This window comes from Tasmannia lanceolata, unplaced genomic scaffold (assembly GCF_043159265.1).
Source record: "Tasmannia lanceolata isolate RefF3 unplaced genomic scaffold, GAP_Taslan_0.1 ptg000005l, whole genome shotgun sequence".
Lineage (NCBI taxonomy): Eukaryota > Viridiplantae > Streptophyta > Magnoliopsida > Canellales > Winteraceae > Tasmannia > Tasmannia lanceolata.
This window is the reverse complement of record NW_027518682.1, coordinates 5656129-5673109: the sequence shown is the minus strand read 5'-3', so window position 1 is coordinate 5673109 and position 16981 is coordinate 5656129. Positions and strand designations below refer to the sequence as shown.

At 38.8% G+C, this 16981-nt stretch overlaps 1 protein-coding gene, 1 non-coding gene and 1 pseudogene across 2 annotated transcripts; 2 read left to right on the top strand and 1 right to left on the bottom strand.

The window, feature by feature from the left end:
* Positions 1-8399: 8399 nt before the first annotated feature.
* On the bottom strand, positions 8400-11747 carry LOC143877229 (NAC domain-containing protein 71-like). Its single transcript, XM_077379155.1, has 5 exons — positions 11097-11747; positions 9794-10071; positions 9394-9696; positions 8946-9216; positions 8400-8844 (listed from the first exon to the last, which is right to left on the bottom strand). Exons 1-5 carry the CDS (start codon positions 11251-11253, stop codon positions 8723-8725), a joined length of 1131 nt encoding a protein of 376 aa, XP_077235270.1. The 5' UTR covers positions 11254-11747; the 3' UTR covers positions 8400-8722.
* Positions 11748-16186: 4439 nt separating this feature from the next.
* Positions 16187-16311, top strand: LOC143878038 (U6atac minor spliceosomal RNA). The gene has a single exon (XR_013250866.1). It is a non-coding gene; the product is annotated as a U6atac minor spliceosomal RNA (small nuclear RNA).
* A 277-nt stretch (positions 16312-16588) lies between these two features.
* Positions 16589-16692, top strand: LOC143878039 (U6atac minor spliceosomal RNA; annotated as a pseudogene).
* The last annotated feature ends 289 nt before the right edge of the window (positions 16693-16981 follow it).

The window sequence follows — 16981 nt, the reverse complement described above, 5'->3', positions numbered from 1 at the left end:
GTGGTTCTCTAGTGGTTCCGGAGTATAGAATGTGGTTCCCTAGTGGTTTCGAGGTAGAAAATGTGGTTTCTTAGTGTTTCTGAGGTATTATATGTGGTTCTGAGGTATTAAATGTGGTTCCATAATGGTTCCAGGGTATAAAATGTGGTTCCGTAGTGGTTCCGAGGTATAAAATGTGGTTCCCTAGTAGTTCCGGGGTATAAAATGTGGTTCCATAGTGGTTCCGAGGTATAAAATGTGGTTCCCTAGTGGTTCCGGGGTAGAAAATGTGGTAACCTAGTGGTTTCGAGGCATAAAATGTGGTTCGGTAGTGGTTACAGGGTAGAAAATGTGGTTACCTAGTGGTTCCGGGATATAAAATGTGGTTCCCTAGTGGTTCTCTAGTGGTTCCGGAGTATAGAATGTGGTTCCGTAGTGGTTCCGAGGTATAAAATGTGGTTCCCTAGTGGTTCTGGGGTATAAAATGTGGTGCCCTAGTGGTTCAGGGGTAGAAAATGTGGTTCTCTAGTGGTTTCAGAGTAGAAATGTGGTTCCCTAGTGGTTCTGAGGTATAAAATGTGGTTCGGTAGTGGTTCCGGGGTATAAAATGTGGTTCCCTAATGGTTCCGGGGTATAAAATGTGGTTCTCTAGTGGTTCCGGGGTAAAAAATGTGGTTCCCTAGTGGTTCCGGGGTATAAAATGTGGTTCCCTAGTGGTTCCGGAGTATAAAATGTGGTTCTCTAGTGGTTCCGGGGTAGAAAATGTGGTTCCCACGCCGGGCCCGTACAGGCCGGGTCGACTCGTGGGTCACCCATATTTTTGCCGTATTTTTTAAGATGTTTTTGGGAAATGTTATCCGCACTACCGTATTTTGATGAGGACACTCATCACTTTATTAAAAGTACGATATGGCCCACACCATAGGATGATCCAAACCGTCCATTAGATGGGCCACAATGTAAATAGGTTGTGCCCCAAAAAGCATTTCCGTAGGTTGATCCTAACCCTCTGATCAGAATGTTAGAGACTATGGCCCATCTAATGGACGCTTTGGATCATCCTATGGGGGGGGGGGGCATACCGTACTTTTAATTAAGTGAGGAGTGCCCTCAGTAGTGTGGAAAACATTTCCCCTTTTTTTTAATTTAAATTTGCTAGCCACCTAGTGGTTCTGGCGTATAAAATGTGGTTCCCTAGTGGTTCCGGGGTATAAAATGTGGTTCCCTAGTGGTTCCGGGGTATAAAATGTGGTTCCCTAGTGGTTCCGGGGTATAAAATGTGGTTCTCTAGTGGTTCCGGGGTATAAAATGTGGTTCCCACGCCGGGCCCGTACGGGCCGGGTCGACCCGCGGGTCACCCATATTTTTGCCGTATTTTTTAAGATGTTTTTGGGAAATGTTATCTGCACTACCGTATTTTGATGAGGACACTCCTCACTTTATTAAAAGTACGATATGGCCTGCACCATAGGATGATCCAAACCGTCCATTAGATGGGCCACAACCTAAATAGGTTGTGCCCCAAAAAGCATTTCCGTAGGTTGATCCCAACCCTTTGATCAGAATGTTAGAGACTGTGGCCCATCTAATGGACGCTTTGGATCATCCTATGGGGGGGCCATACCGTACTTTTAATTAAGTGAGGAGTGCCCTCAATAGTGTGGAAAACATTTCCCTTTTTTGTATTTAAATTTGCTAGCCACCTTCGCCGAGGCAATTTCTCGGCTTGTGGCCCATTCTTTGATGCAAAGATTGGGGGTGCAAAGGTGGCTAGCAAAAACATAATTGCAAAAAATAGTAATCATTACGGATTTATGGCTGAAGTGCTAAGTTTTAAATGAAAATTTACGAAAAAATGAAATCAATGTAGTAAAATTACAAAAAAAATACCAAAAGGTTGTACTAACATATGACAATTACCGAACTACAAAGTCCAACCGTCTTCCGTCGGAAGTCCGAACAAATCTTCGGACTTCCGAATGGAACCAGTATTTTGGTTACGTATACTCCGAAGTTTTGTTTGGACTTCCGACGGAAGCTAGTAGAATAAGGATAATTCCAAAGATTTTTATTTTCAAATTGAATAATAATGCTAAGGATAATAGGGATATACATTGTGATCTTAGTGTCATACAGGCAACCATAAATTGAAGCTTGGTTTTGATGTTTTAGAATAAAAAAATACAAAGAAAATGGATTTATCTTGAAAATGAGGAAAACAACAAAATTCAGTTTCAAGCTCAAAATTCATTTTCTTTGCATTTTGTAACACTGCTTTGATAAGTTTATCATGAATAAACCCTCACGAATACCAAACCCTGTTGTAAATGGCAACCTTCAAAACCCTTCCATGGAGTTTTCCACGTTCGAAAAGTCTTGAGGAAGAAGAAAGTGGTAGGTGAGAAGGTAATAAGTGCAAAAAGGTGGAGAGAAAAGAGAGGTAGGAGGGGTATATTTGTCCTAAAAGCCATCTTTTCTCACCTGACAACACTTTTTTTATAAATTTCAAATCACTACCCTTTATTCACAATTTAGAGAAAACTTTACATTTTTTTAATAATTTTTCCAAATATTTTTTACTCTCTTCTCTTGCCCTCCGATGACGATAATCCCTATGAAACGAAAGTAGGACGCTGTGATGATGGTCCAATTAGAAATGGACCGTGGCCCAATCTCACAAAGTAGAACTAGAAGGCATTCCGAAAATGAAGTTATTTCAGTGTTCTTCCCTCTTTCCTATAAAAAAGAGAAATGGGCTTTTAAGCATAGTCAAGTTAATAGGTTTTGAAGGGGTGAAGAGGATGATGGTTGAGTTAAGCAAGAACGAGGTGGTGGTGAGAGGAGAAGCAGAACAAGGCAGGATTGTAAAAGCGCTTAGGAGAAGTGTGTTCAGATCAGAACCCTGGTTTGGTAAGACTGAGATGCTTCTGAGTTGGTTGGAGTTACAACTATTTATGGATTGACAATGCTCTGTTTTTTCAAGTTGGTAGCTTTCTTTTTCTCTGTCTTGTTTGGTAAAATTCTCTGTTTTGAATGCTTGTAGATGCTATGAATGAGCTTGGTTATAGGCATTGCTTTTGCTATTAGCTATTTGTATTTGTAGTCTCTCTACTAATGCACCCATGTATAAGTTATGTCCATGTATCTATATTAATGCGGGTGCTTAAGAGGGAAGAAGAAGAAAATTAGAACACAAGAACACAACTTAGAGAAGAAGAAGAAAATAGGAGCAAAGCTCAACCCAATTGATATTCCATCAATTACATAAGTTTATCAACATCCAAAATTCCCTATAAAGATGGTTTTTAACTCTTTAAATAAAAGAAAACCAAAGCAAATTCGTTCAAGATCCTCCACTAGCTAGCTTAGGGACTAACGTAACATTAATTGCATTGGAACTCACTAACTTTGACTGTTTTGGGAACCCACGGACACAGTCCACAAAAACTGCCATAACTTTCTGCCCTCTTATCCAATTTTCAAGCACAAATACTTGTTAGAAAGATCGTAAAGAGACCTACAACTTTGTAGTTTACTACTTTCCATAATTCTTCCATTTAGGAGCTCAAAAATCAGGTTTAAAACTGGCCAGCAACATTAATGAGGGACTGCACCTTGGAACTCCATTAAAACCACCTAGGCATGACATGGTTGCCATGTTGGCACTGCATCATTATCTCCGGTGAGAAAGAACTCGCCCACGAGTTCTCATCAAGCTCTCCATGATAAGTTGTCAAGTCTTTAACATTGAAGTTGGGTGAGTATTAATATTTGGAGGTAGCTCAATCTTGAATGCATTATCCCCAATTTTCTTAAGCACTTGAAAAGGGGCATCCATACTATCTTGAAATTTGCTAAACTTCCTTGGTTCAAGAAAACTCGCCCTCGAACCTTGAAATATCGAAGAATGATCATCAATTGAAACTTCCCAAGATCAAACTCCGCTTCATAATCTCCATGAAGAAGTGATAATTTGTCTAGATTTTGAACATGTTTGAATATATAAATATCAACTGTGAGCTTCAATGTAGGATCGAATAAAAATTGATCGATGTAATTGGATGAAAAAAATCGATGTAATATTTTTCCATTCACCCATCACTTCAATATCCATCGGTTCACCTAATATGCAATCAGATCCAATTTCTTTGGTGATGAATTCATTGAATTGCCGTTGAAGTTCGTCGTACTCCTCGTTAGTTTCAACAACAAGTAGAGAATTGAATTTACCATTATCATTGGTCTCTTGATCAAATTCGTTCTTTGAAATAAAAAAGTTACTCTCATATCCTTTCTTGAACCATGCAATCCGATACGGCTTTGGATGTTGTTCGGTTTTGAGCTTGTGCATGTTAACAATTTTATGAGATACGATGTTCTCACAACTCCCACCATCGATCACAATTGAGCAAACCTTGTCATGAGATTCGCATCGAGTCTTGAAAATATCGGAACGAAGCCAATCATCATCGGATTCAACCTTTGGTGTAGCAAGTGCTCTTTGGATCACCAAACTTTCTCCTTCTTCGGGTTCGATTTCTTCATTTTGTATGCCATCTTCCTCATCATATTTGGGTTGATTTGAATAGTCAATAAGATCGTCATCATATATGAGCTGATTTGAATCATCAACAAAATTATCATCATTTTCTTCATCACCGAAGGCAACTACTTGCCTCTTTGGACAATCTTTGAAACGATGGCCAACTTCACCACACTAGAAACAAGCATTTGAATTGTTGGGACGATTGGGCTGATTTCCAATTTGATGTGTAGGGGCTGATTTTGTAGAATTTTTTTTGAAATAGTCAGACCTTGACTTTGTACCTCCACCATGTGAAGATTCACCTTTAGAAGAAGGATAGAGACTACGAACATCCACATACTTTTTAGCACCACAACGAGAAATGTTAGCCTCCACCTTGAAGGCTAGTTGATAAGCATCATTGACGCTCAATGATGGTGCATTTCCACCTCATCACGAATGGAAAACTTCAAACCATTAACATACCTTGCCACAAGTTGATCTTCACCCTCTTGAATATCATTACGAGCCATGAGTTTGTAGAATTCTTCGGTGTAGTCCAACACACTCTTGGATTCTTGGCGTAGGTTGTTGAATTAAGAAAAGATAATTTGGGAAAAATCCAACGGAAGAAATTTCTCCTTAAGCCTTGACTTCATTTTCTCCCAAGAAGAAATCTTACACTTTCCTTTGCGGATTCTCATCTCTTGAACCTTATCCCACCATGTTGAAGCGTAGCCGCGAAGCCTTGTAGCCACAAGTTTTGTAGCCACAAGCTTCACATGTTAGCTTTCGGGTGTTTCCTTGTAATCAAAGAACTTCTCAATGGCAGTAAGCCATTCAAGAAACTCTTCAGGTTGTAGACGACCATGGAACTCCGGCAAGTCAATCTTGACGGTGTCGAAATCACGATAGAACCCTCCCAACCTAGTCTCTTCACGAGTATTGGCAAAGGGATTCACATCGGATTCATCACTAGAACCTCCACGGCTTGATCTACCATGCTCAATACGAGCCTCTTGGCGTTCAAGTCGCATGGTAAGTTGCTCAACTTGTCTTCGAAGTGCTTGAAGTTCATCATCTTTTTCATCTTTCAAATCTTCCATCATTTGGTTACCACGCCTCCCTCTACCTCTTCGTGCCGCCATGAAAATCAAATCGATGCTAGCCCAAGAGAGTAACGTTGGTTCTGATACAATATAATGCGGGTGCTTAAGAGGGAAGAAGAAGAAAATTAGAACACAAGAACACAACTTAGAGAAGAAGAAGATAATGGGAGCAAAGCTCAACCCAATTGATATTCCATCAATTACATAAGTTTATCAACATCCAAAATCCCCTCTAAAGATGGTTTTTAACTCTTTAAATAAAAGAAAACCAAAGCAAATTCGTTCAAGATCCTCCATTAGCTAGCTTAGGGACTAACATAACATTAATTGCATTGGAACTCACTAACTTTGACTGTTTTGGGAACCCAAGGACACAGTCCACCAAAACTGCAATAACTTTCTGCCCTCTTATCCAATTTTCAAGCACAAATACTTGTTAGAAAGATATCAAAGTGACCTACAACTTTGTAGTTTACCACTTTCCATAATTCTTCCATTTAGAAGCTCAAAAATCAGGTTCAAAACGGGCCAGCAACATTAATGAGGGACTGCACCTTGGAACTCCACTAAAACCACCTAGGCATGACATGGCTGCCATGTTGGCACTGCATCATATATGTTTGATCAAGATCTATTATCTCTTTACACAACACTTCATACTTACCAACTATATATATATATATATATATATATATATATTTTTTTTTTTTTTTTTATTTATTTATTTATTTATTTATTTGGGCTAAAATGGTTGTAAAATTTTACACCCAACTAGATGGTTCAGGCCAACGTAGGCCTTTCGATGCTTCAGTGAGAAGAAGTGACTTGTGCCAAGTTGATGGAGTAAAAAGTGAAAGGGGCAGACCGAAAACAACTTGGGTAGAAACAGTGAGGAAAGACTTGATGGCTAGGAACATAACAGAGAATATAACTTTGATAGGAGTGAATGGAAGAAAATGATCCATGTAAACGAACCCAACTAGTGTCAGGATTAGACTTAGTCAATTTGAGCTGGGTAGACTCTTTCACTTTTTTTATGAAAATTTTCTAAAGGATTCATTAGCCGACCCCAACTAGTTTGGGACAAAGGCTTAGTTGAGTTGAGTTGAGTTGAGCCTTGGGTTTTGTCTAACTACACGAATGGGCACTCACAGAGGTAGTAGATGGTTAGGTAAACAAACCGTGGAGAGAATATGTTATCATAAAATAGTAGTGCTGCAAAAACGTAGTAATTGGTTGGAGTCTCTTTCGGAGAGAATGTTTAAAGATAGATGAGAGCCTAGTTTCTTTACTAAAGATTCTTCAAAAGGGGAGAGTTGGAACATGTATTTTTTTCTCAAAAGTCACAGCTTAAAAAAAAACAGATGCTTCTTCTGATTCTCTTTGCCCGCCATCTTTTCCAAGGCTTCAATAAGGCAGTGTTTCTAATATTCCTCCCTTGCTTCATTGGTTAATAACAGATTGAAGATTGGAATTGGAACATACTTTTGAATTATTTCTTTCCGAAAGTATCCAGTGTTAGTTACTTTCTTCTCTTCTGAATTAGTGCCTCTATTCTAGTGCATGTGGCACATCTGTACATTATCTAGACCATTCATCTGGTGAACCCCAATTTGGATGGCCATAGTCCAAAAACACCAATCAGGTGATCCTGACCAAACCATGATTGGGCTCACCAGATGAATGGTCTAGATCACATCATATATTCCACGTGTACTGGATTAGAGACGTTAACCCTAAAACTTGATGCTTTCCATATTCCTTTATGTATTCAAAGTCATGATTACTAGTGTTAACTAGACCCATAGTGGTTCAACAGTCACACCACTTAAGTGAAAGTCCCAGGTTTTTTACTCTTCTTGGATCTTGCAAAATCCAATTTCCCAGCCACAAAATATGATAATGAGAAAAACTGTAAATTACTATAACCTTATCTGCCTGAATTCAAAGAAGTGCTAAAGCTCTCTCTGAAATAAGAATAAATAAAATTTAAATTCCTCACGGGTGAAGAAACCTCATTATTTCAGGGGCACCCATGACATTTCAATAGCATCTCTATCAGTTGTTAAATCATCAGTGATTTTTGTTGGTTTCCCTAAATTGAACTGCAAACCAAGTGTATATTTACTGATACCTAATTCTGAATGAAGACGCACTCCTTGTTAGTAGACATGTACATATATGTTTATTACGCATATTAGACATTACTTTTTGGCTACTGATATTGGCACATGTTTTGATAATGGGACGAACTCACCGTGTTTTACATGCTGTAACCAGCTGTCAAAGGCTGTTATAGTTCCCAAAAAGCTCTCATCAGCTTGTTAATCTGTCCCCTACTTATTTTATTTATATACCAGGGGTGTAGTAGTTTTTGGGAACATTAGACAAGTGGTAATAAACTAATAATACAGATTGTCTGTAATCTTAAAAAAAAATCTCATGAGGTTTCTAGAATAAGAGATGATTTTCGCCTAATTTTGGTTGCTCTTATTTTTGCTCCTCCCCTAGGGAAGCCTGAAGATAACGTAACTCCATCTAACCCCAAATTTAGAAAAAACAAGCCACAATGCTAAAGACTAATTTCCACAACCAACATCAACTAAGAAAAAGTTCATTATTTGGTACAAAAATGCTTCGTCCAATCGTTTGTCCATTATTTACTTCTGTGGATGAAGTCCAAAAACCCTTAATTTTCATATTACAGCCAGGGATGAACAACGATAGAGATACTTGTCAGTTAGGGAAAAGAAACATGATAGTAGTCAATTGTGGACTCAGGAACATAATAGAACTTATATTAGTGGATTGATTTTTAGTAGTAACTTACACGAAGCAGCTAACAGAAGCATTTCATAGAGGGTGGCTGTGAAATCTCATCTCCAATATCAATCATTAGAAGGGACTGATTTGAAGATCTTTCTTCATAAGATACTAATAAGGTGGTACTTGTACTTATCCTCCAAGAACAAACATTAAAACGCGTTGTCTCAGAGATCCCACATTACATGATAGACTAGTGTATATCCCCGACCTACAGATACTTATGGCATTCTCCTGCCATTTCAAGGCTAATGTAGTCTGCCAGCCACAGTTTCGATATAACCCTTCAAATTGCAACCATCAAGTTGTCATCTTGCAACCATAAGTTGTACAGTTCTCCAAAACTCCCATCACCACTGGTCTGTCTGCAAATTGAAGGAGGTGTCATTGGGTTCCAAGCTTCAAAACCTGCATTTAAAGAAGCCATTAAACAGCAAATACTTTCTTTTACCATTTTTTTCAGTAAAAGAACTCTCAAATGTTTTGGAAAATGCGAACTAATTTCATACCATCAGTCAGTTGGTTCATATATCGAGGTTCCTCTGCCCATTCAAGGCTTTGAAACACTGTATCCTCATTGCCACACAGTTCCATGAAGTTTAAGGGTCTTGGGGAAGGTGGTAGAGAGACAATTCGACCGAGATCTTCATCTAGAACAACTTTCTCACTGAAGTTTGTGTAGAAGGAAATGGGAGAGACCATGGGATGGCATGATTGCCACACAGTTGTCATGTTTGGAACTTCGTTCTGGAGCAAATATTCATTTGCGATATCCCCTGCCTGCAGAAATCTGTTGTCAGACATTTAAGCCACCATTCACCTGAGATTTCTTGTGCCAATGGCAATATTTAAGAAAAATAATCCAATGTGTCCACCTAAATTAATTGTTGATGGCATCACAAGTTATAATTTTTTATTGTTAACCAATTCTATTGGTTTGTTCTACAAGCATGCTACCTTTGAAGTATTTGAGAATTGACCAGGTGACACGAAAAGGCTCGTCGGATGAATCTCCATCAGCTCAGGCTCCATCTCATTTCTGATTTCAGATGGAGAAGTGATGGGGGTTGAATCATTACTTTCATTGAATATGTTTCTTGCAGGAGATGGGTTTTCATCTGAGAATGGTTGTATAGCACTCGAAAAGTTTCTTGGGCTGATGTCGTTTAAGGAATAAGAAGCACCCCTCTTAGTCTTGGAGTCTCCCTGAGTATGTCCCTGTTCATTTTTCTTGACAATGCGGCACAAAGCAAATGCTCCCTGGAGAAAATGAATTTCAAGCATCAAAAGTTATTCCAATTTTACTCCCATTGAAGCTAAGCCACGGAGTCATAACTACAGAAACGATATGTGCTACCTGGAAACCAGAGGATCCTTTAGAAGGATCTTCACAGAGACGATATTCTTGCATCACCCAATCAGTTCGATCTCCTAAAGGAGCTCTTCCACGATAGAAAACCAGGGTCTTCCTTAACCCTGTCAGATCAGAATGACAGACGATTTTTCGGTCTTTTCCAGTGGCTTTCCAGTAGCCTGCTGCAGTAGCTCTATTTGTTCGCGAACCATTTGGATACTTCCTATCACGGGGACAGAAGAAGTACCACTCCATATCTCTTTTTGGAAGGAAAGACTTGTCTGTGAGACCAAAATATAATTCTGAGTTCATAAGTTCCCATAGTAAAATACCATTTTGGCACCCATAATTGCTTAAGATCTTGAATCAGAAATGAAGACAGAATCTAAAGTTTTAAACAGAAGAGACAATAGGAGTATCAGGTTTAAAAATAAATGCAGATGATTAACAAGCTTATAATCTCCTTATAAATACTTTTATGCATGAAGCTCGTAGAAGCAGATTTTCTGGTTTGAAAGAGAATGGCAAGTACTGCATGGCTATGGTGTCAAGCCTTTTGCAAAAGAAAACTTGAAAAGAAACCAGCTAGACTACTGACTTTTAAAAGGAAAAGTTAGATGCTTGACAAAAAGAATTCTTCCACTGATTTACCCCAACTAGTTTGGGACGAAGGCTTAGTTGAGTTGAGTTGAGTTGCATATAGCTCACAGAGAAGGAAAAACTGAAGAACAGTTTCCATACAAACAAAATCAGCAATTCTGGTCAGATTCACAACTACTTTCTCTCCAATAAGAAAAAATGAATGCAGATCATAACAAATGTTCATTTTTGTGTACTTCCATCATGGAAAAATATAGAAAAATACTGCTATAATTTGCTATTTTAAACAGAAAATGCTGACAATTCATCCAAAACACTCTGTAGAAGTTCTGTCCGTAACACAACATGTCATGTGTCCATTTGCTCTCAGAAAAATCACTGTAGTGGAAGAAATTAAGCACCCACGTATTCCTTGCTATTAATGAGAAAATGCCGATCGAGAAAACTCAAGCTTATACTACATGGAAGCAAAGACGATAGATGCTATACATGTAAACATAATCAGTTAAAGAAGGATGCAAAATATCTTAATATCAATGCAATACAACTTCTATCAGAAACAACAGATTAAGAACAATGTGGAAAAATCTAGTCTGAACTTTGAAGGGAATAATAGTTAATAGAAGCTATTATCAGCAGCATTCGATGTTTAAAACAAAAGTCACATTGCATTTCATATTAGCAAAGCCAGAGCAACAATAGATACCTGGTAACTCCCATGGGTCAAACTTATATAAATCAATCACGGGAATAACTTCAAGCTCAATCTTCAGTCCATCTACTTTCCTCTTCAAGTAGTAACTCACCAACTCCTCATCAGTTGGGTGGAACCTAAAACCAGGGGGCAATGACATACCACCCATTCTTCCACTCCCAAACTATCCAAGTCTCAAAAAACAAAAAACACAACTTTTCTCACCACAAAAAAAGAAAGAAAGAAGAAGTTATGTCCCTGAACTGTACCTGTTGAAAATTTGGAAAATCCAGAAATAAAAGCTTTTAGCTACACAAACTTTCACCAAAACCGAACAGAGCTTCCAGAGAACGCAACCGTTGTACAACAGAATCATTCTTTCTGAAATTCAAGTTTTCTGAAATGGGAAGCCCCCCCAACCCAAACACAAACACCCTAATAAAAAAGAGACTACTTAGAAATTTAAAATGTAAATCTTAGGAAATACCCACAACTAAAACCTTGAAAGAAGTAGAATGAAGACCTCAAAACTAATTAAAACTTCCAAAATTTGAATCTTTTGCAGTACCCAGAAGCTGAAACCATTAAATTCAAAATTTTTAATTGAAAATTTTGAATTGAATGCTTGAAGTAGAATATAGAGATAGTTGGAGGGAAGGACTGAGGTTAGAGATGAGTGGATTTATATAGGGCCTTGGAGAGCACTCAATACACCGAAAGTTCTGTATGATTGTCTGAATGGATACGAAAATTTTCCAATGTTGTGGCCCCAAAGGCCAAACGAGTTCACACTCTATCCGTTTCCCTCCAAATAATATATTACCGTTAGTGGCACCTTTCTTTCTAGTTTTACCCCTGGTCCGAGTTTCATCCACGTAATCCTGAGTCGGACAAACAAAAAGTTTGACAGTAAACCTGTGATGTTGATGAAATAACTAAAATGCCACTCCAGTACAAGAATCTCTTACATGAATGCTTGGAAATTGGAGCTGTGTAGGATGACCAAACTACCCTCTATCTTGCTGTTTGGTTAATTCCGGGATTAACAAGGTAGGCCCTGTACCCTGTTTGTTTAAGATTATGGCCACCGATTGCGAGTCCAAAACGAATTATTGGACTGAAGATTAGTTTAATTTTGAGTCCAATAACTGGTTTTGGACACAATAGGTTGGCATAATATTTAACGAACAAGGCCTTAATTCTTGCAAGCCCCTGTTTGTTATGGCCCTGTTCGTTTAAGATTATGAAAACCGATCGCGAGTCCAATAATTGGTTTTTGGATTCACAATTTGCTGTCATAATCTTAAACGAACATGGCGTATGGATTTTGAGAACCGATTGTGAGTCCAAAAATGTTGTAAATAGAAACGCACATGAATTTTTCCACATTTCCCGAATTTGTCGGACGTCTGTCTCAACAAACTATTCTCGAATCCGAACTTTGTAACTATGTAATTATGAATCAAACATGTGAAATGGCCATACCACTCAAATCTTTGCAATGTTATAGCCCACCCCCACCAAATGGTCATAAACTCATAATAATACCTTCTCCAAAGTAAATCATTGGTTTGCAATTGTTGAAAATTTATAGGATCGAAGGGTAATTTGCAGAAAAGCAGGAGAAGTTATTCTGAAATATAATCCTAATCCCAAACCTATAGGTATGAAAATTTGGAATGAGCTTGTGGAAAAGTAAACGATGTTTTCCATAAGAAGAAAAAAATGAGGTGGGTGTTTTGGCTTTGGGATTACACACCTTATCCCTTGCTTGTCGTTGTTGACCATTACACTTTCGGTCACCTTTGTCTTTAGTGGGATGTATCACCAACGATCCTCATTAATCCCAGCAACTTTCTCCTTCCATATTGCTTGGCTTTTCTTCATCAGATACTCTTTTTATCTCCTACTTCTAATCTTGGATTCTTACTCCACCTTTTTATGTTATTTGATAGCTTCTTTAGTAATCAAATTGGAAATTTGGAAAAAGCCCACATTCTAAAATGCCAAAAGCCAACAGCCAAAAAGCTCATCCATTGTATATTTAATGAAAAGTAGTGTCCCCATGGCTTTTCAAGCGAACTTCGTATTAGTGTTACAGTGACTCGTGAAACACACGACATTAGTGTATTTGTTTTTGTATACACAGCATGAGTATGTAAGGTGTCTTTTTAGTAGTCATGAGAAAAAATAACTACACCAAAGCTTCCCATTTTTCTATGTAAAATGATTTTATCACCGTGTTGATTGGTGGGCTTAGGATCATTAGATCACAATTGGACAAAAGGCAATGTGCCAAGTGTTAGGTACCTTACCAATACGTCAAAAGCTCCAGAGCATATGGAAAGCATTAGGCAAGGCCCCTTAAACCTGTCCCATGCCAGGCTAGGTCCCACCTAGTCTCATACCTAGGCAGGCCCCCACTTAGGACTGTAAAATCAAGCTAGTGGTGTTATAGATTGTCGACTTCGACCGAATTACCTGGTGTTTTTTATTTTCCAACATGGGTCCGGGCTTAACGTTACAATATATATAAATATATATATATATATATATAAAATAAAAAATCACTGGGGCACATTTACTGGAAGACTAATAAAAAATTTTGTTTAGTAACGGCGGTTGGCGGTCAAATGAAACCTAAGGTAGAAATGTGATATGCCCAGTGGTTTTTATCGACGGTCGACAAATGTACACCTGGACAAAAGTAATATATCAGTGGTTTTTAATGACTCCTGGTAAAACCTCTGTTTTACATAGTAAAAATCCAAAGCACCCTAAACCTCTTGGGCTCCCACTTTCCCCATTTCTTTACAAGATTACGTTGTGATGAAAAATATGCCAAGTAGAGGGAAATTCAACATTGCTTACAATCTACATATAAGTGTGAGTTCATCTCGGATAATACCTGTCATTATCGAGTGCGTGGATCCACGACTTTAGGGCCCATTGATGTCACGTATGGTGCCCACACACTCCCACTGATGGCAGACCATTGTATCAAATTCATCATTAACTCTAATGTGCCTGTTTATTTTTGTCGCTAAGGGGACTCTAATTGTGGTACAACAATAGCAGTTTCTCATCTTAAAATGTTGTTAAGCCTTCTTGTTTATCTAAAACTAAGCAAAATAGCCATGGAATGCACGTGAAGTTTATATAAAACGATAAAAAGACACTGTAGAGAGCACAACAACAGATATTGGAGCCTATCAACGTGCAAACGTATTTTGAAAACTTTGGGCTTATTTAATTGAAGGATAATTCTTAGGAGGGAGAACCTAATTCAGAACAAGTAATTACTGAGTATTTGTTGAATAATTGTCTCGATCGAACATAAACCATTAGAAAATGATGACAACTGAAATTGAGAGGAGTTTCACCTATACAAGGCAAAAATGAAAAAAAATCCCTATTTCATAGAATGAACATGTTGGAATTAGTATAATGACGAGGGGACTGGTCTATGGCTTACTCGAACCCAAATTGGTGAAACTTGAACCCGTATTTGGTCGAACTCAAATTGGTGCAACTCAAACCCTAATCCAGTTAGTCAAACCAGAATTTTGAGTAACTTGAACCCAACAATTATGTATTGTTAAAATATTCAAGAATGATATTGAAACTGTAAAACAGAATGCACTATCATATTTTTTTACGAAAAATCCTTTGAAAAATCAGATTGTTGATGAAAGAAAGGGTGAGTCGTGCCATATGGTCACTCTCCTTAAGAATTGTATCCGCCCTTATATACGGTGCAGCCGGGATTTGCTAATCGATGCTCCAATATAAAACAACCCAAACAGGCTCCAGTCCATGTGCACTTGCTAATTGGTCCATTTTGACTCACCTTGAAACTGTGTTCAGACACGGAACAGAGGAAAATGAGCAAAAAATGAAAAGAAAATTGTGTTTATGTTATGTAAAATTTGTACACTTTTGTGTTGGCAAATCTGTGTATCAGAGAGGTTTCCTTCTCTCTCTTTTATAGATGAAAAATATAACTGTTGGAGTAGAAAACTCCCCACTAAAGAGTGGAAACGTCTCTCTCTCCCTTGCTTAACCGATACTTTTGTGATTGTTCGAGAAGATGAAACGCTTCACAACTGTAAGAATTTACCCAAACCTAAACTCGGACCTGGACCTCAAACCTCGGGCCACGGCTCAGCGCGTGCTTGTGTGTTTATAAAAACTTTGGTTCATATAAAACAGGGTCACCCAACAAATTCCAATGCCCCCTAAAAAGCCGAAGCCTTTCCTCTACTCCACCTCTTATAAGGAGGAGAAACCTTCTTAAAAGTTCCAATGTGGAACTAAATATTCCTGCATTAGGGTTGAAACCCACTTCACACACTCCTAGGTCTTGGGTTCAAATCTCAACTCATCACAAAAAACAAGAGCTTTTGAAAACAAGAGGAATTACAATTTTGAATCTTCAAAAGGTGCTTTTTGACTTCAAAATTTCTAAGAGAAGAAAATAGACTACCTCATAGAAAATTATCAAAATACCCCCGTGTCATCCCACACCCCTATTTTAGATTGGGGTGCAACTCGGGTCGAATTGGGTCGGGTTGAGGCCAACCTGGCCCGAGGAACCCATTTTTCCAACCCAACCTGACCTGACCCGACTTCAACCCGAGTTTTTAAGCCTTAAAAAATAGAAAAGTATAAAAAAAATGTCAAGTTTCACTCGGGTCGTGTTGCCAAAACCTCAACCGTCTCTCAAGAGGAGGGAAATAATATGTTCATTATAATTAATTTAAAGGGATACACGTGTGAATTAGATTTGTGAATTCTCACCAGTTACACAGAGAGAGAGAGAGAGAGAGAGAGAGATGATTCTGCCTGTTTCAAAGAGAAGAAGTACAATGAAAACCTACATTTTTATTGCTTATTCTCACCTGAGTTTTTTGGCTGCAAGTGTAAATTAGATTTGCTAATTCTCACCTCAGTATTTTTGGCTACAAGTGAGCCCGCTCGGATATCTATTTGTAGACAGAACGATGGTGACGCCTGTTATGTATGCAGCAGTTTTAGTCCCACATCGGAAGTTCAAAAAGATACAGACCTCACTATAAAACATATTTGTTAACTAAGAGTATGTGTTTGTTGAAAAGAGAGACGGTTGGCATCCCCCCTGACAGGGATGGGAACAGCTTTCGGGCTTCCCTGTTACCGCGCATATGGTTAAGGCTACCCGCTTCGGTGGATCTTACCAATTTTTTTCCTTCTTAGAGGCGGGTTGGGTTAGGGTTGACCATCCTCAACCTGGGCTCGGTTGGGTTAGGGTTGAAGGAGTCCTCCCTAGGGCAAGGCTAGGGTTAGCTTCAACCCGATCCAACCTCACCGGAGTTGCACCCGTTTTCTTGTTGGGTCTAATTAGTTTTAATTTTTTTTTCTTGTTGGGGTTGTGAATTTTTACACGTCAGCAACAGGGCCCATGGTTAATTTGTCATCCGATGAGCCTAGCCCCTTGATCAAGGGGCTAGGCTTTCGGGCTTACCGGTTGGCATCTCCCCTGACAGGGATGGGAACAACTTTTGGGCTTACCTGTTACCTCGCATATGGTTAAGGCTACCCGCTTGGGTGGATCTTACCAATTTTTTTCCTTTTTAGAGGCGGGTTGGGTTAGGGTTAGGGTTGACCATCCTCAACCTGAGGCTCGGTTGGGTTAGGGTTGAAGGAGTCCTCCCTAGGGCAAGGCTAGGGTTAGCTTCAACCCGATCCAACCTCACCGGATTGCACCCGTTTTCTTGTTGGGTCTAATTGGTTTTAATTTTTTTTACTTGTTGGGGTTGTGAATTTTTACACGTCAGCGACAGGGCCCATGGTTAATTTGTCATCCGATGAGCCTAGCCCCTTGATCAAGGGTGATGAAAAAGCCATTATTTCATTGG